The 22,632-nt window shown below is 46.2% G+C and overlaps 1 protein-coding gene across 4 annotated transcripts in view; it reads right to left on the bottom strand.

The window, feature by feature from the left end:
• Positions 1-22,632, bottom strand: part of LOC138273990 (uncharacterized) — a 294,057-nt gene that overhangs the window by 219,731 nt on the left and 51,694 nt on the right. For all 4 annotated transcript variants that reach the window (XM_069218921.1, XM_069218922.1, XM_069218923.1 and 1 more), the window contains exon 2: positions 4,411-4,494. In XM_069218921.1, coding sequence (XP_069075022.1) covers positions 4,411-4,494 — 84 coding nt within the window. The remainder of the gene's footprint in view (positions 1-4,410; positions 4,495-22,632) is intronic.

Genomic DNA, 22,632 nt, shown 5'->3' with positions numbered 1-22,632 from the left:
CTTTCGGTATTCCCCCTAGACAGCCACACACCCGTGGGATCTTAGGTGTGACTTGATGGGCCATCCTGGGAGGATGAGAGGGAGAAGTTGGGCACAGTTTCACTTACACCTAAATAGGCTGTGTCCTGTCCCCACACAAAGGGCTGCATAACCCCTGTAGTGAGTCTGGAGCCAGAGCAGGAAGACCAGGACCTCTGTGCACTTCAAAGGCAGTTTCTTTGAAGTGTCCACCACTTCAAAGGCCCAAGTGGGTATAAGTACTGGACCTGACACCACCACTTCATTACACTTCTAGACCTGTGAATACTCTGCCAGGAAGAAGGACTGTTGTGCTGCTAAAGGACTGCCACTCTGTAGGGATGCTGCTCTCTTGCCTTGCTGTGCTGCCCTACTGCCTGTTGTTCCCCTGCCTGGGTGAGAAGGACTGGATCTGCATCACTTGAACCCAGAGTGACTCCAACGGCTAGCTGGCTGGCCTCCTGAGCGGAAGCCCCATGGACATAAAAGACTTTCAACCACCCTGCTTCTGCAACTAGACTTTGCCATCTGTGAGTCTACTCTGCCAAATGGTACCATCCCAGTCCTGGACCCTTGGAAGTGGGCCTCAGATGCTTTCTCAGTTGAACCGATACCCTCTGCTGAGTAACGCACATCCCCGAGCAGAACCTACATATCTCCTCAGCTGAGCAACGCATTTTCAAGCTCACATCACTGCAGGAACCCTCATCTGGGTTCAATGCGTAGCGTTCGGAACCGCCCCATCGAAGCATCGGCCTGACTCTGCAATGTATCCTAGACACCGGCCTTCACATCACATGCCTTGTCAACAGGATCCTCAATGTCAAAGAAATAGGACCTTGCACTGCAGCCTCGCCGGATCTCAGAACCCTAGCATCGCCTTGTTGTGTGATGCATCTTCAAGATGGATCCACGCGGCGCTGTGCAACCTGGTTTCAAGGTACTTTGGTCCAGCTGGCCTAACTGGGTCTCAGCAGCCGGCCCAAGCTCCATCATATTCGGCCTGAACTTTTGACTGTCTTGGTGTGGTGGAACCAGATATCCCCAATAGCGCTCTTGCTTGGTGGCGCTATTGTTACTTAAAACCTTGAAATTCAATATAACTTACTGGATTTTTGTCATTTTTGGTGTTGTTTTATTTATTCAATTCAGATATATTTTTCTAACTTAGTGTGGAATTTCTTTGTGTGGTGTTTTCACTGTTTACTCTATGAAGTGTTGCACAAATATTTTACACATTGCTTCTAAGTTAAGCCGGAATGACAACCATTCTAGTGGGGTAAATTAAAACATGGATCAAATGCTCTTTTTCAGCATTTCTCTTGCTCAGTTATCCAAGAATTATCAGGGCACCAGGCAAAACAAGATTATGACATTCAAGCACTATTTTTCCCTACTAAGAAAGTATTTTTGAATCAGTCTCTTACAATAGAGAGCTCTCGAAAGGCCACTTGTGGTGGCAATATAAGTGGAATTAATGCAACACTAGCCCAAGCTATGTTTGGGTGTTGTATATTGTGGTGCAGAATTGTATTTTTTCTATTATGCAAGCCAAACAATTCTTTAATAGAAATTGCCAAAATCAAGTCCTAAGCACCTAAGTGAGATGTACTGACTGGAGATAAAAGCCAAAATACAAGGTGATAGATTAATTCAAGTGCAAAATCAAATAAAAGGACATGAGCTGTACAATTCTGAACCAATGGCATTAGTTCTAAAACCTAGGTTTAACTAATGTCAGAACCCCTTTCAGAGGGCTCGGGGGCAAGCAGGAATTACTGGGCCCACTGTGGGGCTTGAGGCGTTTTACTCCTGATGGCCCTGACCTACTGTGGATCCAGAGCAATTGTGCCAAGTACCACTCAGCAATTGACTCTCAGTGGTAATGTGGGTCGAGAAGTCCAAGGTTTCTTGGGAGAGGAGATAGAAACGGGAGTGAACAGACACTCACAACTCAAAGTATGTTCAATAATAGCAATAAATGATTTTCCAGTCTAATACTGCCAGGCCTCTAGTGTTCAGTAGGCGGGTCCCTGGTTCCCACTTGCCTCTCACTAACCGTAGTGGTTCTTCCCCATTTACTATGGGCAATATTGAGGTTAGGCTCCACTAGCAGCCCAGGTCTCAGGGGGTCCCACTCCAGCTCGATTAGAAAAGCCAAAATGGTTTCAGCACGGAGGCGCTATCTGGCATACAAGTTGGCCGAAGGCCTTCCAGCAATTTGATAGGTCTTACCAGCAACTGTAGGGATTGAACCCACCGGAGTCTCCAAGAGCACCTCTGCCGTGGGCCATGTGGCTGCAGTGGCAGCCTCTGGAGAGCATCACACATGTGGCTCTGCAGGAGCCAAGCCTGGTGTCCCTGGTGCTACTCCAATGCGATGGGAAGTTCCCCTCGATCTTCTCCACAGGAGGAGGAATTTTCGGCTGCTGGTTCCGGTCCTCAGTCAGGGTTCAGGCTCACACAGATCAGCACAGCAGCCTATCCTCACAATGATGACACCAAACAGGCTTTGATCCATGTTTTGACCAGTGGCCCCTCTGGCATACACGGTAACCACTCCTGCTCCTCTCTCAAGGGATAACCAAATCGGAAAAGCAGCAGATTCCTATTCAAGGCAGCCCCTCTGGCGTACAAGGTCACCAGCTTGGACACAGCACATGGGCAACAGCCCAATCAGTACAGCTAGTGTCATGGCAGCCCCCTCTGGCATACGGGGTCACTGACTTACACACCACACAAGGACAACGGCCAAGGCAGTGTCTAACTTCACTGTAGGCCCCTCTGGCATACAGAGTTGCCAAAGCACCCACTGCACATGGGTGAAAACCTGATCGGCATGGCTAACTTCACAGAAGCCCCCTCTGGCATACGGGGTCCATGACTTACACATCACACACATGTGACAGCCCGATCCGCTTAGCTAACTTCACAGTGGCCCCCTCTGGCATACGCGGTTACAGACTTGAACCTGCACATGGACAATGACTGAATCGATGCAGCACACATCTCCACACACCTCGCTACAGGGATTCACTCACTAGGATCCCCCACCACTGGACCTCGTTCCCTCTAGTGTTCGCTTCTTCCTCACAGGGCTCACTGGTCTTGGCAAACAGACTGGCACTGGTGCTCCAGGGCAGGTTGTCTGTGGATGTGTCCCCTCACTCAGCTGGGATACTGGCTGGCCTTAACCCCCAGTCCTTGTCACAGGTAGGAGTGTAGCAGAGCTTTTCCTCCTCGTACAGCCCCACTGGCTGCTTGACAGTTGACATCTTTCGAGGCCTTGAGATTCCCTTCTTATAGTACATGTCCAGACTCCAAATGTGATTTAGGGTCTAACTCTGAAGTTTGTGTTGTAGTCTGCTTCCTTTTGAAGTGCCCTCTCCTTTTTCCTGTCCTTCCTCCAGAAAGCAGTCTGTCACAGCAGGAGCGACTTAAAATCTGATAGCTCCACAGCATAGGCCATGGTATTGACTAGAGGTTTACACTTGGATGTTAGCTAAAATGATATGTGTATCAAAAGGTTACCCCAGGGCCCTATCCTTACTCTTTATGATTCTCTTATAAGCTACATCTCCCTCCCCGAGATGTGTTTAGGACCCTTTCCAGTGACCTCTTGCTCAATCAAAGAGTGCCCTTTGAAATTTACTGAAGAGCCTGAGTCTCCATCCTCCAGTGTGTATCCTACCCAGCTCACTGGAATGCAGCAATACACAGATCTGTCAGGGGGATTTCCTCTACCTTCTCATGCTCCAGCCAGCCCTGGTTCTCCCAAAATGGAACCCAGAATCTTCCATGTATTGTACATTCACAGGCACAAATACACCCAGCACATGCTTACTACACACACACTCACAGTGCAGCGTTACATATTAACTTGCCGTAAGCCAAGTGTGAGTTAAGCACACAGCAGGCGAACTTTACACGAGTGAGCCTATAAGCCTTACTCCAATGACATAGGTAAAAAGATTTTACGGATCACTACATGGTATGCTGGCACCGCTGCTTAACTCCTGGCAAAGGCAGTAGCCTTTCACCACTATGAGGCTAGCAATTTGGGGGTCACTCCCGGTCCAACAACCCTCCAATCTATGAGAAGGCCTATGTCATAGCGCACCAGCATGATCCGTGTTTGCTCATAACCACCAGGGATCTAGAGACTTAGTTGGAGGTGAGGCACTCTGAGCAGGGGTACATGTTTGTAACCATGTGAGGGACTTTTCTGTCCCAACTACTACATTTCCTTCACAAACATCTTGTATCATACATTTGGCACCACCTTCATTGTCTTCCCCAACTCTAGGTTCCAGAACCTACAATGGTGAAGTAGGCAGCCCATAACAATATATACACAGTACAATAAACATAATAGTTTTCAAATTTATTCACCTTTTCATCTGTTTCAGGGGTGACTTTGTAGTACGATAGTGCAGCATCTGTCAGGATACAGAAGTAACCTCGCCACTGGAACTTCTGGGAACACGAAATAGGATATCACCTCAATGTTAAGGACAGTAACAAAAATGGCAAGGCACATCTACTGTAGAGTGTAATCAAAGATACATATTTCTGTGTTAAAGTTGACTTAAAAGAGTGCCCTTGCAACCCTGTAACAAACCGTTCCACCAACTGAGAATCAGGGCACAAGCAGCAGCTGTTTGCACGCAAATTCTCACCGTCTACTCTGCTTTTTAGCCTCAGTGATTGCAAGCGAGAGCACAGAATGAAGTAACAATCTAAAATCTAACAATCTAAAAACAGCATCACATTAAAAGTGACTGACAGCACAAGGAAAACTTTTCTCAAACATGTTTAACGATCCTGGACGTCCTTTGCCCACTCAAAATTCATCCAAGTGATTAAATGTACATGCGTTCAAGGATGGAGTTTAAGTGCTGTCTATTACTGATCGTCATCTACAACTGTATAAAACAGTAGTAAACAGCTGTGGAACAAAAGCAACATTCTTAGTGATCATCTACACACCACACAGCATCACTGCAGCCCTTCTTCATTCAGGCATTTACATTTTCAGCAACAAACTTTCACATTTTAGTTCCACTGTTACCTCAAAGCGCTCAGAAAGATGTTCTTGGGACGGCAACTTCGCATGCATAGTGGGAGGAAGTCCACCTGCCCCCAAGTTAACTTTGAGTGAAAAACACTTATCCTTACTTTATTTTGGCCATAAGAATCCTCCATGCGTGCTGAGACCGAGGACCAAAATTCACTTTGAGACCCATAGCCTGGCTCTGAGGTTAAGTAAGCGGAAAAAAATGAGTACCTTTTCGGCGACATGAAACTACCGTCTGTATTTCATGGAACATTCGTGGTGGCAGCATACAGTTTTTGAAGCAATACCATGGTTTATGCATTTTTCTCTGCTTCTGGGACTGAGAGCACCCGCCAGCTTGTGTAAAGTTCCACTGATGTGACTTTCTCTGACCCTGCTCTGACATCCATCTGCATGTGTCCAGTGGGTGTTCTGTGTATGGTGCCTGCTAGCAGGAGTCCCTGTTAGTTATAAGTGAATGCATGTTACAAGCTAGTGGACTCCATTATGAATTGCCCTTCGCTTTGACACAAGACAAGATGGAGGTTTTAATAAAGTCCAACCAGAGACTGGAAGAGTTTGACCTGCCATACTCAGTTGGAAGATGCCCCATACAGAGGTAGGTTGTCACAGACAGGGTTGCCCTGCCAATTTCAGTGGGAGAGAACTTTCGAGGCAGGGCCTGGACCTTTGTCTTCCTTTTGAGTGGCCCATCCAGGAAGGCTGATGACAGCAAGATGAAGAGTTTCACAGTAACTGTGCTCCCGTTATGGGCACTCCTGTTTAGAACCAGCATCACTACTACCTGCTGTGAAAGCCATCACCTTATACCAAGAATTATCTGCACTGCAGAAAGAAAATTAACGTATGAAAAGAAGACACCCCAAACTATTCCCTTAACTATAGACACATTCTCTGACTGAAAACCCTAATAATAAAGTGGCACCTACACCTTCCCACTTGGGGTGCTGCTATGATCCATTGGTGGTATACCTGATAGGCAATCTCCCTGAGGTGAGGGAACATTGCCTGAAACTACACGTCTTGGTGCTTTCTGGAGCCTTGCTGCTTGAGGGAGAAAGCAGTTGGTCTGCCTAAGCCCTGGAAGCTTGCCTGTCTGTGGGATGGGAGAAGAGAGCAGCTCCTCCGCCACGTCGGCCCACTCCCAGCAGCTGCAAAACTTTAAAAGTAAAACATTAATAAACAATGTTTATTATCATTTTTTTCATGGGGAAGGGCCATTGGGGATGACAGGCATGAGGGGGAGTGTTGTGCACTGCTGTCAGTGCGCATGTTGGTTTCAGGCCGGCCAAACCCGCATGCGCACTGACTTCTCTCCAACCCGAGCTGCGCTGCCGGGTTGGAGACATCAGGCATAGGCTCCCAGTCTGTCTGGGACCGCAAAGTGAGGGCCCTCAGGCCAATGCTGATGCTGCTTTAATACTGCCAGCAGCATGAGAGCAGCATTAGGATAGGCCACTGGGCATTCTGGGAGCCTGTGCCTGGTGCAGCCAGAGGAGCGACAATGCAGAGGGGATTCAGGTAAGTTTATTTATTTTTTTGTTTGTTTTGTTCAATGCCATTTTACCCTGTCCCTAGCTGCGTCTGCTTGTCCCACAAAAGCTGCCTGCCCGTGGACAGAACCCAGCTGCCTAATCTGGAAGAGGGACAGAAGAGTCACTTTGCCCAAGAGAGTGTGCCAGAGCTGACTTGCCTGATCTTAAGGGGCTCCCAACCACCCTGTTCAATCACTAGCCATGTCCATCATCAAGGCGATTCAACTGAGCGTCATCTGCTGAGGACACAATAGAGGAAGCTAAAGCACCCATGCTGACTCTGTGGTTCAGTCTTCAGGTACGGTGAAGGTAGACTGGAGGGAACAGATTCCTGAGAACATTGACTGAACTTGCTAATCAGAACTGCTTGGCGTGCATTTTCAGTAATACTTCACCACGCATAACAGAATTGCCCAATTGAGATACAGACTGGACAATGCATCACAGGCTGCAGGGACTGTGAGTACATCTGCTCACCCTTGCAGAAGTACCAACTGTAGACACACATTTGATATGAGTGAGCATCAATGATCAGGTAACAGCAACATCTGAGAACTTTGACTGTGAGCTTGCTAAACAGAACTGCTTGGTGAGACTTTCAAATAATACCTCAACCCGCATACCAGAAGCACCTACTCAAAAGAATAGATTGACAAATGGGTCACAGATCGCATGGAAGCTGCTCCATTCTAGCGGACATGAGCATGCTCCTGCGCTTCACTCAACGCCTTTCCGCTTTACTGTGCGGTAAGCCCGATATATTCCATAATCATCAGCTCAGTAGTGCTATGCCCTTCTTTATGTACCCCATAGCAAGTGTCTGGTGCAATTAAAGTACTTCTATTTTCATAAAAAGAGCCTGGATTGGACATACCCCTATTGGGTCTGTTGTGTGACTTGTTTTCTGAATCGCTACCCCCACAGGATCTCCCTGAGACACCTTGGACTGACACTCGCTACCTTGAAAGCAAAGTGTGGTAAGGGTGTACTTGGCTCAGTGCGCAGTGTCATAGTAGGACACTACCCAAAACATCAGTTATAAACATACCCAACACCCACAATTGGTTCCAGTAATCTCTTTATGCCCTGTGCCCCCCAGCACAGATTCTCACAGATGTTTATCTAAACATGACAGCTTAGAGGTGGAATCAAAATAGTCGAAACAAATCTACCAACCCAATTTGCTTTATTCACTGCAGGAGAAAATGAGAATAGGGAATTTGTCACAGTGCAGCCCCACCCCAAGGAATTATCACAACAATTGCCAAGGTAAACTCTTAAAGTCACAAAATTAGGCTGACCTGAATCCCCTGGTAGCTAAGGCATGGAACAAACAGGTATAACTTAGGGCAATGTATACAGTAATTATGCAGTACTACAATAGTACTAAAGTTGAAAAGCAAAACAATAAAAATACGAAACCAATTTACAAAAATAGAATACTAAATTATTAAACAAAATGGAATGGCACCAACATTACAAAAATCCAATAAGAGGAACTAGAGATGTAATTTTTAAAAAATGTTTAAGGGCTCTTCTCATGTCAAACAGCAGGTTCAGTCCTCTTCTGATCCTATTCAGGTCTAAGAGTGTTCTGAAGTGGGTGCCAGGAGGCGCCACATTTAAGTCTGGCACAAGACAGTTTGACATAATGTCTCCTAGAAACATTATAAGTGATGTGATAAAAAGGACCTGGGGCCAACCCTACCCACTTTGGGCATTTTCAATATGGCAAAAGTCTTTGGCAACAATAAACTCAGGCTCTAAGGACTGTGTGTGCGTGTGTGTGTGTGTGTGTGTGAGTCTAAATATCTTCCCACATCTAACATCAAAATCCAGTTTGAAGAACCAAGTATACCCAATAGATCCAGAGGCAGAAGTCTGGTAGAACAAAAGTTGGGTTTTCCAGCAACCAGACAGTCAATTCACAAGAACTGTTTTGGCATCCTGTTTTCCTTTCCGTCAAGTGGGCCCCCGGTTTTATGTATAAACCCTATAGAGTGAAATCTGGTCGGGCAAAGCAGATTACAGGCAGAGGGTACACAATATTTATCTTGGTATCCTGTTTTCTGCTTTAAAGTGCATTCCAAAGTGTTACATGTAAATCTGACAGATCTGTCAAGCAGGCTTTGACACTCAAGCAGGGTTTGACATGAGACTAATGTCAAAAAGGATGCTCACATCCCCAATCTATATTTAAAGCACAAGGACAACCCTATCTGCCCACATGGGCCAGGGTAGGTATGTATTATTAAAATAATTATTATCTGAGATTCATTCAAAAGTGTTAAATTCTTAAGTGTCTTACAAAGATCCAAGAGTTACTCAGACTTATTAATCAAGCCAACATTAATGATAATGAAGACAAAACACAGGACTAATATAGTTGCACCTTGTAATGTTGTGACTCCAACAAGTGTAAAAATCAACAAAATAAGTGATTATAGTGCAGACGATACAGTGCTCCAATGGTGAGTGCTCAGTGTCTTCAGTACCTGGCCTCGGAGCTTGGACGCTGAGTGAGGGTCTCTAGCCCAAGGCTACGCTACCTCTGATTGCGACCTTCTTGATTTTGATTTCAAAACTCACCTCTGCACACAGCACTTTCTGGTTACGACCTCTTGCACCGGGCAGCCAGTTCACAACTGCCTTGGTCATTGTCCCACAGCTGAAACAGAAGTAATGGCTGAGCACCTTGTACTTTCGGACTATGTTCTTCCACACTTTTTGTATGTGGTCTCTGGACTCGAGTCAAGCAAGGGCTTTTGATCTCCACCTTTTGTGAGGTAGACCCCGCACAGGACCTCTTGATTTTTTGTCTCAGCCTTTGCACGCAGCACTTTCTGTTTAAGAACTTTTGTATCTGCTTTCCATAGCCCCTAAGTGCTCTTTTGACATATTTTTGAAACTTTTAACTGGTTTTAGTATATGAGAATGATTTTATTTTCACATATGAATACCACAGCATTACTTGTAATGTTTAGTGTTCTTATTGCAATCATTTTAAGTAACTATGCTAGTAACAAAATAAACTTGAAACCAATGGTGATTATATATAAAAAGAACATAGATTAAAATATATAATACAATTCCCAATAATTGCATGCCTTGAATGATAAAATTAATAACGAAGTTTGCATATGTTGGTGTGGAATCACTTGCAGTTAAATTACATGTAACAACCAAGAGGGAGGATTTGTCTACATTTCTACCCCTGTGTGACTACTAGGATCTCTTCAGGATGTGGTTAACTTACTACCAGGTCTATACCAGTCAAATACTTCACAGGTGTAGAACGGAGTGAGATTAGCTCCGCCATGTTCTTCTTGAAGAATGCATTGAAAATACATTTTGGGAAATTTTGCCTCATAATTGCTACTGGTTTGATTTGTATGGAACCAGCTTCAACACGTTTGGTAGGAAGAGGATTGGTACTGCTTCTTAAAGAATATGCCCCAGCACTCAATTATTTGGCTGGGATAGGCCTTGTAGTCAGATGACTCAGTCCTGAAGAGAAGCAAAGAAAGAAGAGAGAATACTGTGCACAGGGAAGGAAGAAAATTCTCTGGGAAGGAAGTGTAGACCTACAGTAATTTTGACAATAAACAGGAAAGTGGTGCAATTAATGATTGATGTGGGTGCTTTATGCACCATCATACCAGAAGAGTTACAGCAGAAAGCGTGGGGGGTCAAATCAAGTAAGAACCCAGAGACATCAATCCAAATGGTTACCAGAGATGCAATGTAGAAATGTGGGTCTTGTCACTGGTTAGCTCTCTTAATTATATTTTGATGCTGGGTTGTACTTCTTTCTTTTGCAGTAGTTTAGAGCACAAAGGGTCACTCTGCTGTGTATTTGTCACTCATCCTGAATATCTATCTGTTGCTTATGGTGACCTTGCAAAGGGGCTGATTAGGCCAAAGACAGAGAGTTGACAGAGGAAACATTGGCAAAATAAATGGAGCCTCGCCACACACAAATGGCCTGCAGAGGACCAGTAAAATTCTTTGAGTGAGACTTAAAGCCAGGCCAGCAGCCTGGTTAAGATAGCCAAGCCCTGAGCAACTAAGCAAGGATGAGTCGAGGTGGGACTAAAGCCCCCTTTGCCCAAAGGTTGTTGCATTTGTGGCGCGTGGTACATCCGGCAGGATCCCAGATCTGACAGATATTATTAAGCTGGATCCAGAATATATACTGAAAGTGTCCTCGTTTTAAAAGCTGACACCAGGACATGCTGAAGTATCTGCACATTGTCTGCTTTTCATTCCAAGCAGCACCCTGCAGGCAGTGAGGGGGCATTCTTATTTTCACTTCCAACTGGGTCCAAACCAAAGGCCAGATTTAAAGGGCAATCAACCCTTCTCTTGTTCAAGCATCATCCTGGTTGGGGGTTGTTTAAAGCCCAACACCTAGATGCCAATGTAATGGAGGGTAACTAGGATTTGGAGGCAGGTTTTTGATACTGTTCAACCCTTGTATATAGGGGATGTTCATGCACTGTACAAATAACAGATATATCTGCCTACACAAATAACAATTTAAATCACACAGACTACTTTTTTTTATTTAATTATTTTACAGCACTACTCACCCCACTGTGTCGGAGCACTTCACATTACAGGCATACACTATACAGAGATAATAAAACATGCAAGTGTTCAGGAAATGTTACACAGGCCAGTGAGAATTACAAAGTGCGTGAGTGACATATCGTCCTTACTGGTAGGTAATATACATTAAGAGTGCATGGTCCAGAGAAACACAAAGTCAGAAGAAGACTTTATTATTATCTAAAGGAACCCTTTTGGAAAGCTTAGGCTAAGAGTCTGAGGAAAGAATACAAAAAGCATCTTAACCCACACCTTGCAGTTTGGAAGTGACTTCTTGATGCTAGTTCAAAGCTTACTGTGCTATATTAGAAGGACAGCAACCTATGAATGTAAATAACAAAATGATCTCTACATTAAAAGCAGTAACCCATTTACCTCTATATAAAATACAAACTTGTGATCGGTATCTTGCAAAATGTGCTTTGCAGCGGGCACATTTTCCCTCAATGCTACTTTATGGTTCAAAATTTTGACTAGACCCTACAAAGATATCTCCAGCTAGCGAATTAACCACCAGAGATATCTTATTCTTATTTTCCCCTGAAAATAGCTTGGCACACAAAGATACATGCAGTAGTTGCCTTAACTCTGTAAGATATCTTAAAATGCAGTCTCTGGGTGACCAATTAAGTAAGCTAGAACACTTACTGTCACTTTTGTCCATGTTGCCAATTTCTTTGCAGCAGAGCTTTTAAAACATAAATGGACAAGTTGACTGTAGGACTCTTGTTTTCATGATCTGCCCTTCATGACTCCTACTTCATATTGATGTAGCTGGAATGTTATTGTTACGTTTGATGTCACAATAATCATCTATACATGAGAGAGTTGCATTGTAATGTTTGAAGTTCTAACAAGTGAACTGTAAAATAGTGCACTGAATACCTATATTGTCATATTAAGTGATGTGGTACAGCCCTAAAATTTCAAGTAAAATCATTCATTTTGATTCCATATTTCCCCATGATGTTGACAGTTTCAGTAAAATGCTAATTAGTTTCTAGAGGGAAATGTTTTAAATGGTACATGAAAATGTTGAAAAAGTAGTTCTCCGTTGTATTTACTGAAATGTAATGACAAGGTTATTTAGTTTTAAAATCCACTGTAACATGAACACTGATGCATATTAATAATGAATTCATCATTTTAAGTGTTATATGTGCATTGTTTAACATAAATGAATGTGTCATTTTATTTCACTTTAGTAAGCTTACCTGAGGCCTGCGAAGCCCTGTTTCTTAAAAGGGAAAACTGTTTAGTCATTCTTGTTAATGTCACATTTCTTTTCAGACTTCGTTCTCAATGAATATTAGCTTGGAAACAGATGTCCTATTGTTTTACCCATAGTGAACCAAAGAAAGTAACCTTGCAATTGGTACCCTGAGGAACTGTGGGCATGGACGATAAACAATTGTTTCAAATCGAAGGTGGATGCCTTTCCCATGTGAGTAATGGGAATCTTTCCTGCTATTTCAAATGACTTGTATATGATTGATTATGATTGAAGAGTTAAACCTTCCAGTTCATCTGATGTGATTAATTGACAAATCATCTTGCGCTTTCGACTTTAATATACAGTTCCCCAGCTGGACGTTAGTCATTCCATTCTTGGACTCTTCTCTTGGACTTAGAGAGGTACAGACCTCCTTGCCCTTGCTCTCCACCTTCCCTAATGCTGAGATGAGAAGACTTTGATTTTTCTTTAGACCCATGAGAAGACCCTTGATCGAGCTTCTTATATGTTGACAGTTTCTATTTTTACTTACGTTTTGCCAACATTAGTTAGCTTTATTCTGCCCTAGATGTTTTTTCCAAATTCTTGTTGTCCTCTGTTTCCTTTTCACTTTTTTTCCCCATGCTTTGCAGCCCAGCTCTAGGAGAAATTTAACTTTGTACCTTTAAGAGATCCCCCACATGTTTAGAGACTTAATTGGATGATTTATACTTATTGCAAATGCTTAGAAGAACCGGTCAACATTTATTTTCAGAACACCAGGTTCTGGTACTAATGTTTTGGATTTCCTTGGCAGAACCTTTAGTTGTTGGATGATAGTTTAGCTTCTGTTGCTCCCAGGGGGTGTGACAGAAAACCCATGGCAGGAGAAGTCTCTCTGTGAGGCTCCTACCAGTGATCCCCAGCCCCATTGAATCCTGCTACTCAGGGAACCAGGGAGCACCCGACCCCTGCAGAATTCAGGTGAGAATCTGGGAAGGGCCCCCGAAGCAGCCGGGAGATAAGAGGACAACGCAGCAATAAGTGTTTTGCCAGGAATCGCCGGCGCTGAGGAGCCCGCGCAGAGTCTAAGATGGCGACCAGGACCACCGGACTGAAGACGCCCATCCTGAGGATACAAGTTGACGAGGAAGAGCCGCTGGTGACGTGCAGAGCGAGGAGGCGAGTGAAGGGAGGCTCTGATTAGCACTGTATTCAGAGGACAGAGTAGTGTGCGGAGAGACAAGGGGGACCCTGTGCCTTGCAGATGTGGGAGAATAAAGCAGCACTCCAACAGAGGTGAGCCCAACAATGACTATCCTGGGGAGAAGCGACCACCCCCAAAGGAAGGGGACCAAACAAAGTAAAGAGGCATCACGGAGAGCGGGGAGACGAGGTGTGCCCAATCCCTTGCCCTAGATAGAGAACAGCGCGATGACTTCACAGGCAAAGGGAGGCGGACTGTTGCATTTTGGGTGCTCAACAACAGCAGGTGCCCCAGAAGAGAGGGGAGGCGCTGCTGAGACCAGAGACCACTGCTGCATAAAAACCGAGAAGAACAGTGTAGTGCGTGGAACAGCAGATGCCCTCACAACGCGCAGAGGGGTGAGGTGGGCCCCGCGCTTCGCCTCTGATAGAAGACATTGCAGCGCTCCAAGGCAGGAGAAGAGGTGGACCGTAGCAGCTGAGGAACACCTAGACCAGGTGAGGGAGTGAGTGAGACCAGGATCCGGGAGAACTACCCGGGGATAACGCCATTGTGAGATGAACAATTAGCAATCGGTAGGCCTAAAGGACTAACATTCTAGAGACCAATGACCTGTAGCCACCGCCTAACGAAGTACTTGGAAGCCCTAAGCTAAGAGATAAAACTGATTTGACAGTAGGGGAGAACCCACAGATTTTGGAGGCCTGGAGAATCGTCAGAGGAAAGGGAATCCTCTATCCGTAATGGTGGACGGACCTTGAAGCCATCATTGGACAGAGCAGCACAGGCCAGAAGAGACCCAGATATGGGAAAAACAGGGTGCAAGAAAGACACAGAGGCGAAAGACTAAACTAATGTAAGTGCCTCAACCGGACAACAAGGAACCAATGGCGCCCACCCGATGGAGAAAACTGGGGACCCTACCCTCCATGATCTTTTACAAGCCATTACAGCCTCCCGTGAAGTTTTAGAAGGAAAAATTGATGCCTTGGCAACAGACTTAACTATACTCAGTGATGACTAATGTTGCTTGGCAGAAAGAGTATCTACGGCGGAGATGCAAATTAAAGAGATTCTGCCAAAGGTTAACGAGGCAGCCACGACCATTAGCAAGATGGAGAGGCAAATTCACGACTTGGAACTAAGAGCAGAGGATGCAGAAAATCGATCAAGAAGAAATAATATCCGGGTGTGTCCAAGATGGCGACCGGGTCGGACGTTTAACTCACAGCTCTGACCCGGCCTATAATTAAAATCCTGCAAAAAAAGCGATCTGACCTGCTGCGGAGGTAAAAACATCCCCTCCTAGTTGCGGAGCCGGCGGAGCGGCGGTGGAATCGGGCGCGGACGCGAGGGAGCTGCCCAAGTCGAGTGAGTCGCGCCGGGCCGGAGGGACGCCAGCGGCGCCCTGCCGCATCGCACGATCGCGCTGTGAAGCACCGTGTGCTTCTGAAAGGAAAAGCTGAGCCAGCCGGAACCGCGCTGACTACACAACGCGGAACTCCCGCAAAGTAGTAAGTGCAGGAGCTTGAAATTGGGACACAAGGGGCAACACACACAGACCTGTGGGAACTACCCAGGACGTCCAACTCACACCAGATCCGAGGGGCGCTTGCGCCGCCCTCCTTCGCCGCGCGATCGTGCTGTGAAGCCTCTGAGCGCTTGCGGCCTGGAAAAATGTGGCGGTAGGAACCACGCTAGCTATAAGATTACAGAGCTCCCAACCAGAAGTAAAAGCGAGATGCTGCAAAAAAAAGACATCCAGACCCACTATGGGGATGAAAACCATCTCCCACCAGGTATGGAACCAATGATGCAGTGGTGGCAACGCACATAGGCCCTAGGGAGCTACCATAGAAGCCTAACTCGCGCTAGACCCGTGGGACGCTCGTGGCGCCCTCCACTGCAACGAGATTGCGCTGAGAAGTACTCTAGTGCTCCTGATCTGTAAAACTAAGTCGGCGGAAAACGTGCTGGCTTTGCATTACAGGGCTCCCAAGAGGCGGTAGGTGCGAATCCCTGGGACTCCCGCCCCGGCGAACGTCCGATTGAAGGAAACTGGACGGAATGAACAGCGCACCCTCATAGACCTCTTGTATTCCATTAAAGAACGGATGGCCCCCCGGCTGATAGAATAAACGTCTGGGAAAACCGCTAGACACACAGTAATATTGCTATTAAGGGACCAAAAACAATGCGATTTAGCTATAATAGGCTGTAGAAACTTGAGAGAGAGAGCGAGCCTGAACAACATAACAGGGGCAAACAAAGAAAAATAGTACCTAGTAGATAGGCTGAAACAGAGCCGATACCACAACGGCGCAGAAATTAGCGGAAATAGGAACAGCCCTTCGCAGTGCCAACCGGCGAGTGCGTAGTGTGGGGTAAGGTGGAGGCCGCCTGTCGTTCGCAGACACTGTGCCGTAGTTTAACTCCCATGCATCGCAAGTGACACGCCGCCGACGCTGCAGCACTTAGCCTCCGTGACAAAACTAAATAACACAGCGCTGAATTCGGAGTCTGACAATAACTTTAAACGTGAACCATCTGATGGGAAAACCAAAGACCCCACGCGCACCCCCAGGAACCATGGGCCCAACTAACCCACCTCTAGCATCCGGAACCACAGACGCATACCAAACCCTTCAGAAAATGGAAGAGACATTGCAAACGCACTCAACACAATTCGAAAAAGTACTGCAAGCCATACTGGAAACTAAAACAACTCTGGAAGCGAAAATTGTCTCAATCACAGAAGATGTTAACCTACTTCGTACGGATCAGCAGGCGCTAGCAGAAAAGGTCGCTGAACTTGAAAAAGATACATCACACCTTAAACCATCTATTTTAGAAGTTAAATCCCAATTAAGCGCCATAACAGCAGAAGTTGAGATACTTAGGCGACGAGCTGAAGAAGCCGAAGGCAGGTCGCGACAAAACAACATCCGGTTTGTGGGATTTCCAGAGCGCGTCGAAGGCCCAAATACAGAACTCTTTATCAAAAAATGCCTGACTGAAACGGTGTTGAAAAATAACGTTCCAAAGTTCTTTTCAATAGAACGCGCCCACAGGATTCCGGGCAGACCCCCTCCACCGGGTGCCTATCCACGTCCCCTCATAGCTAAACTATTGAATTACCGCGACAGAGACCTTATATTACAATTATTCCGAAAATTAAACCCAATACACTTTGAGAACACGCAAATAACCGCCTACCCAGACTTCACAGTGGAGGTACAAAAAAAACGAAACTCATTTTACCGGGTCAAAGAGCGTCTCAGAGAACACAATATTAAATACTCCTTGCTGTTCCCCGCTAAACTCCGAATACAAGACGTCACTCGCACCCTATTCTTTACTACTCCTGAGGATGCATGGACATGGCTTCACGCAAAAGGACTAGCTGATCCTTCACCCCCTAATGACAAAAGCCTACCCCCGAGAAACAAACGTAAACCTCGCAGTAAACAAGGCAACAAACCTTCCCCTGAACAATCACGAGTAGAAAGATCGCTACTACTACAATCTGCGCAGCGTTTTGCCAATGGATCACCAACATCTCTCTCTGAGCAATCAGAAGCTGAACCTGATCTAGAGTTAAACTCTGACTCAACGGAAACTGAGCGGGGCCCAAACCTCACTCCAAGAACAGCAGACGACATCTGTTAAATACTTGTTCCCACATACAGGATACCATTTCTTCTGCTGTTACTACTTAGTCTCTGTCGTTGTTTACAATTGCATAAATACTTTCCCTGGCTTGTGTGTCCGGTCCGCCGCCGCTCGGTCCTGGCAATGATACCACTATCCGCAAAATAGGCCGGTTCTAAAACCACTCCACTACCCGTAACCATGGAACACCCTCCACACTATATAGACTGTTACCCCAAGCAGATAAGTTTTATTATACCCTTGTTTTTACCCCACCTGCTACTGTCGTTAAACATAGCAGATCTTGTAGCTGTAGCTGAATGGAAAGTTTTGTTATTATGTATATTGACATGTACTAATTATAGAGCGTCACACCATAATGTAAACCTTAAAAGCAGGGCACACACTTCAGTAGCTAGAAGGCTAGTTGTTGGGTATAGATTCCAAATAGTAAAGAAAATTTGGGCTTACACAACCCCGAGCGGTATCCCCTCAGAATATCTTACTCAAACCCTATGGCATCACAAAATAAACAATATACTACACAATATAAAACCCTAACATGGAATGTAAAGGGCATGGCTTCCGCAAGTAAAAGACATCGGATTTACACATATCTTAGGAGGCACCAGATACATATAGCCATGCTACAAGAGACCCATTTAGATAAATCCTTGTTGGCATTAACTAAAACAAAGTGGAAAGGACAATTATATGGGACCACCTTTTCGTCATATGCCAGAGGAACTGTAATCTGGATAGCCCCCGGGGTTCCATATACTGTGTCTCACAAACAGTGCGACTCAGACGGGCGGTATGTAGTCCTAGAAGGTACTTTAGATGGCGTCCCATTAGCCTTGATAACCATATATGCTCCTAATACAAATCAACGCGACTTTCTAGGGACAATGGGCAGTAGCATGCTCAGCGATCCCGCAATAGATGCCATATGGGGTGGAGACTTTAACTGCGTTCTGGATATTTTAAAAGACCGCTCTATTCCCCCACTAGAACGTGCACCGGCTAAACGAGCATCGCTTGACCTGATAGAATGGGCTGCTAATAACATGCTTACTGAAATATGTAGAACTTCCCACCCCACATTACGCGAGTACTCGTTTTATTCACCAGTACACAAACTCTATACTAGACTAGACATGTTCTTCGCTACATCTAACATAATCCCAAAGGTAACTACATCTGGCTACCTAGCCCGCACCATATCAGACCATAATCCCCACTACTTCATGCTGTGGTGGGGATATATTCATGCCCGCATTCCAACATGGCGCCTACAACCAGACGCCTTAACTGACCCCCCCTTTAACACTGAATTGACCACATGCCTATCAATCTATTTTTCTCTAAATAAAAATACAACATCAACCCGAGCTATCGAATGGGATGCCCATAAAGTAGTAGTTAGAGGGCACTGCCTGGCAGCATCAGTGGGCATTAAGAAAATGCTGTCCTCAGAATTATTAAAACTGGAAGCCAAAATACATAATGCAGAGATTGAAGTCTCAACAAACAACACACCACCAGAAACACTTATAGCACTGAAGGCAAAATATAGAGAAACGGACGTCAGCCTCGGTAAACACAATTATAGACATTTTAAAATGAGACAACATGCTGAGGGGGACAGATCGGGCAAACTATTGGCGTGGCTAGTGCGCCAATCACCGCAATCATCACCGATAGGAGCTATCAAATTACACACAGGAAGAGTGGTCAACACCCAAACTGACATCAACAAGGCCTTTTACACATATTATCACACGTCATACCAATCTTCTACACCTCCCACAGAACAGCAACTTCCCGAATTCCTAACTCAGATTCCCCAAAACTCGAGCATCGTCAACAACGCAGATATCCTAGACGGCCCCATCACTATCGAAGAACTCCGCTTGGCCCTTTCTCAGATGGCACGAGGCAAGACCCCTGGCACAGATGGTTTACCGCCAGAATATTATAACTCGCAAAGTACTCACCTGCAACCCCTGTTAGAGGTGTTTAATGAAGCGCGCAACAGAAAACAATTACCAGACTCCATGAGGGAAGCACTAATAGTGGTTCTACCAAAACCGGGGCGGGACCCTTTGGATGTCAGATCACTCTCTTTGTTGAACACCGATTGCAAACTTCTTGGGAAAATCCTAGCAAATAGATTACTTCCCCACCTACCTGACTTGATACACCCAGACCAGTCGGGATTTATCCCGGGCAGAAACACTTTTATTAACATAAGGCGCCTAATTCGTATCATGCACCACACCACTAATCCAGAAAGCGTGACTGTGTCACTAGACATCGAGAAGGCGTTTGATACGCTGGGCTGGGAATATCTATTTAACACTCTTAAGATGTTTGGATTCAAGAGCGGCTTCATTAATTGGATCACAATACTATACTCCAAACCAACAGCCTGAGTTAAAACCGTCCAGATAGTGTCGGAAGCCTTTCCTGTGTGCAGAGGAACCAGACAGGGCTGCCCACTATCACCATTGCTATTCGCAATAGCTATGGAACCACTTGCAATTAAGATCAGGAGGTACGCACATAAATGGGGAATAGGGGAGTTCGAAGCATATCATATAATTTCTTTGTATGCAGACGATGCCCTGGTATATTTACGCAACCACTCTGACTCCCTGCCCAAGATAATGCATATACTGGATAGCTTCGCTCTGGTGTCTGGCTTACGTGTGAACTGGTCTAAATCCTGTATCTTTCCCCTCACTGGTTTGCCCCCTGAACAACAAACATCATCCTCCATACATCAATTAACATGGTCGTACCAAACCTTCAAATACCTGGGTGTCCAAGTGTATCATTCTATGGCAGATTAAAGAGAAGGTAACCTAGATAGGCTTCTCCGCTCCACCCGAGGCTCCTTGGCATTTTGGAGTTCCTTGCCCCTTTCGCCCATGGGCCGGATAGCAATAGTCAAGATGCTAATATTACAGAGATTCTTATATTATTTCTCGGCACTCCCGTTGGCCTTACCGCGCTCGTTTTTCCATAAAGCACATTCACTACTAACTGACTTACTCTGGGGTAGAGACAGACGCAGAGTAGCTCTAAACACCACGCAATATCCACAAGAGGAAGGTGGTTTAGGTATGCCGAACCTTGAGCTATATTATGCAGCAGCCCAACTTCAATGGGTCACCAAATGGCTCAATGAGCCGTCCAACATAGAGGTTACAGCAATAATGGATTACATAACCCCTACACAGATATTGGCATGGTTATTAACAGGTCTCCCTCATCTACGATATAATACTCCCCTGCTTAGCTCGGCCAGGCATTGCTGGAAGAGATATGTACAAGGCAAAATGCCATCACTCCCCTATTCTCCCTTGATCCCAGTATCACAGCTCCCGGGCTTCCATGCCTTATCCTCCCATCATGACTTACGAACGGTTAATACCCTCTATACAGGTGGCCTGTATAACGAATCCAGAACAATCAAGTTCGCAGATTTGACGGCTGCGGGGGTAATGCAGCCGCGAGCCTTTCTGACATTCAATGCCTTTAATAATCTCCTACGCAACACATGGGGCTGTGGTCAAAATGAACCAAACGAATCTCTCCTACTTTCTGCAATACTCTCTATGGGAGAGGCAAAACACACTGGCCCTCATTCTGACCTTGGCGGTCTTTTCGCAAGACCGCCGAGTTACCGCCGCGGTAAAGACCGCCGACCGCGGCGGTATGCCGCTGCGCGTATTCCGACCGCTGGGAGCGTTCCGCCGGAATACCGCCAGCAGCCACACTGGCGGTCGGCGGGAAAGTGGAGACTGGTCAACCTCCACCGCCACGCCAGCAGAACACCGCCCCCAGAATTACGACCCACATTTCTGTGTGGCGGTCTTCTGTTGGCGGTCTTCTGTTGGCGGTCACGTCCCTATGGCTCCCGTCGCCTCCCGGAGGACCAACGCACAAGGTAAGTTGATCGTCCGTGAGGGGAGGGGGTGGGGGGGTGTTGTGTGATGTGTGCGTGCATGGGGGTGTGCGTGTGAGTGTGTAGAGGGGGTGTGTGAGTGCGTGCATGCGGGCGGGGAGTGCTGCTGTGCCTATGGGCAATGTGTGTAGTTCGGCGGGTGCGCATGTCGGCATGTATGTGTGCGGGTATGTGTCCCCGTTGTGTATGTGTGTGTGTAGGGGGTGTGTATATGTGCATGTTGGGGGTGTGTGCATGTCGGGGTGCGTGTATGTGCATGTCGGGGTGGGGGTGGGGAGGGCATTCGTACCACCTCTGGGGGGTGGCAGGGGGGTGGAGGGTGTGGGGGGAGGACTCGGGGGGGCAGTGGGGGGTGGGTGAGACCCCTATCAGTGCCAGGGAAGGAATTCCCGAACGCCAGAAACCGCGGCGGTAAGCAGGGTCATGATACCGTTGGCGGTCTTGGGTCGACCGCCGGACCGGAGTGCGCAGACTCCAGCCCGTCGGTCATGACCGCCGTGTCAGAATTCCCAATTTTAATACCGCCGGTCTGTTCGCGGTCCGACCGCCGCCTCTCCGCCGACCGCCAAGGTCAGAATGAGGGCCACTGTTACTAAATTATACAAAATACTCCTATCAAGAAGCTGTAAAGCTCTAACCCAGGTCAAACTTCGCTGGGACTCCGCTCTTCCTACACCAATAGCACAAAAATCCTGGGACACAGCCCTCACTTCGATTAAGTCCGTATCACGCAACTTTAGACTAAGATACACGCAATTCAATTATTTGCATCAGGCTTACCTCTCCCCAGCTCACATTCATAAAATATATCCAGGAGCTAACTCCATATGTCCAAGATGCGCTGCCCCAGCGGCGACCTTCTACCATATGGTCTGGGAATGTCGCACGTTCAACACTGGCTGGAACCAAATCGTCAACACAACCATAGACCTATCAGGCCAACCGCTTACCCAGACTCCAGAATCCTGTCTACTTAATATACGACACCGGAAAAAAAAAGATAAGCATACCCACAAGTTTGTAGATTTAGCATTCGTGACATACAAACGCCTGATAGCCACACATTGGAAGGCCCCAAATGCCCCCCCCCATTCCATCTGGCTGCGTGACCTGCACGATTACACATTGGCGGAAGCTCAAACTCTGAGGCAATCACAGCAAAGAGGTCAGACACAAGGTGGGATTGAAAATTGGGATCTCTTTGTAGTTAGAATTGAATCTAGAGATGACAAATACCCCCCATGAACTACACCCTTTAATAAACTCAAAACACGCTATCCCTAGATCTACTCATAATAACCGAATCTTACAAGAATAGATCCAAATTACTGCATCACTAGGCCTAGC

The sequence above is a fragment of the Pleurodeles waltl genome, unplaced genomic scaffold (assembly GCF_031143425.1).
Source record: "Pleurodeles waltl isolate 20211129_DDA unplaced genomic scaffold, aPleWal1.hap1.20221129 scaffold_130, whole genome shotgun sequence".
Lineage (NCBI taxonomy): Eukaryota > Metazoa > Chordata > Amphibia > Caudata > Salamandridae > Pleurodeles > Pleurodeles waltl.
The sequence above is the reverse complement of the archived record's forward strand: the minus strand, read 5'-3'. Positions and strand labels throughout refer to the sequence as shown.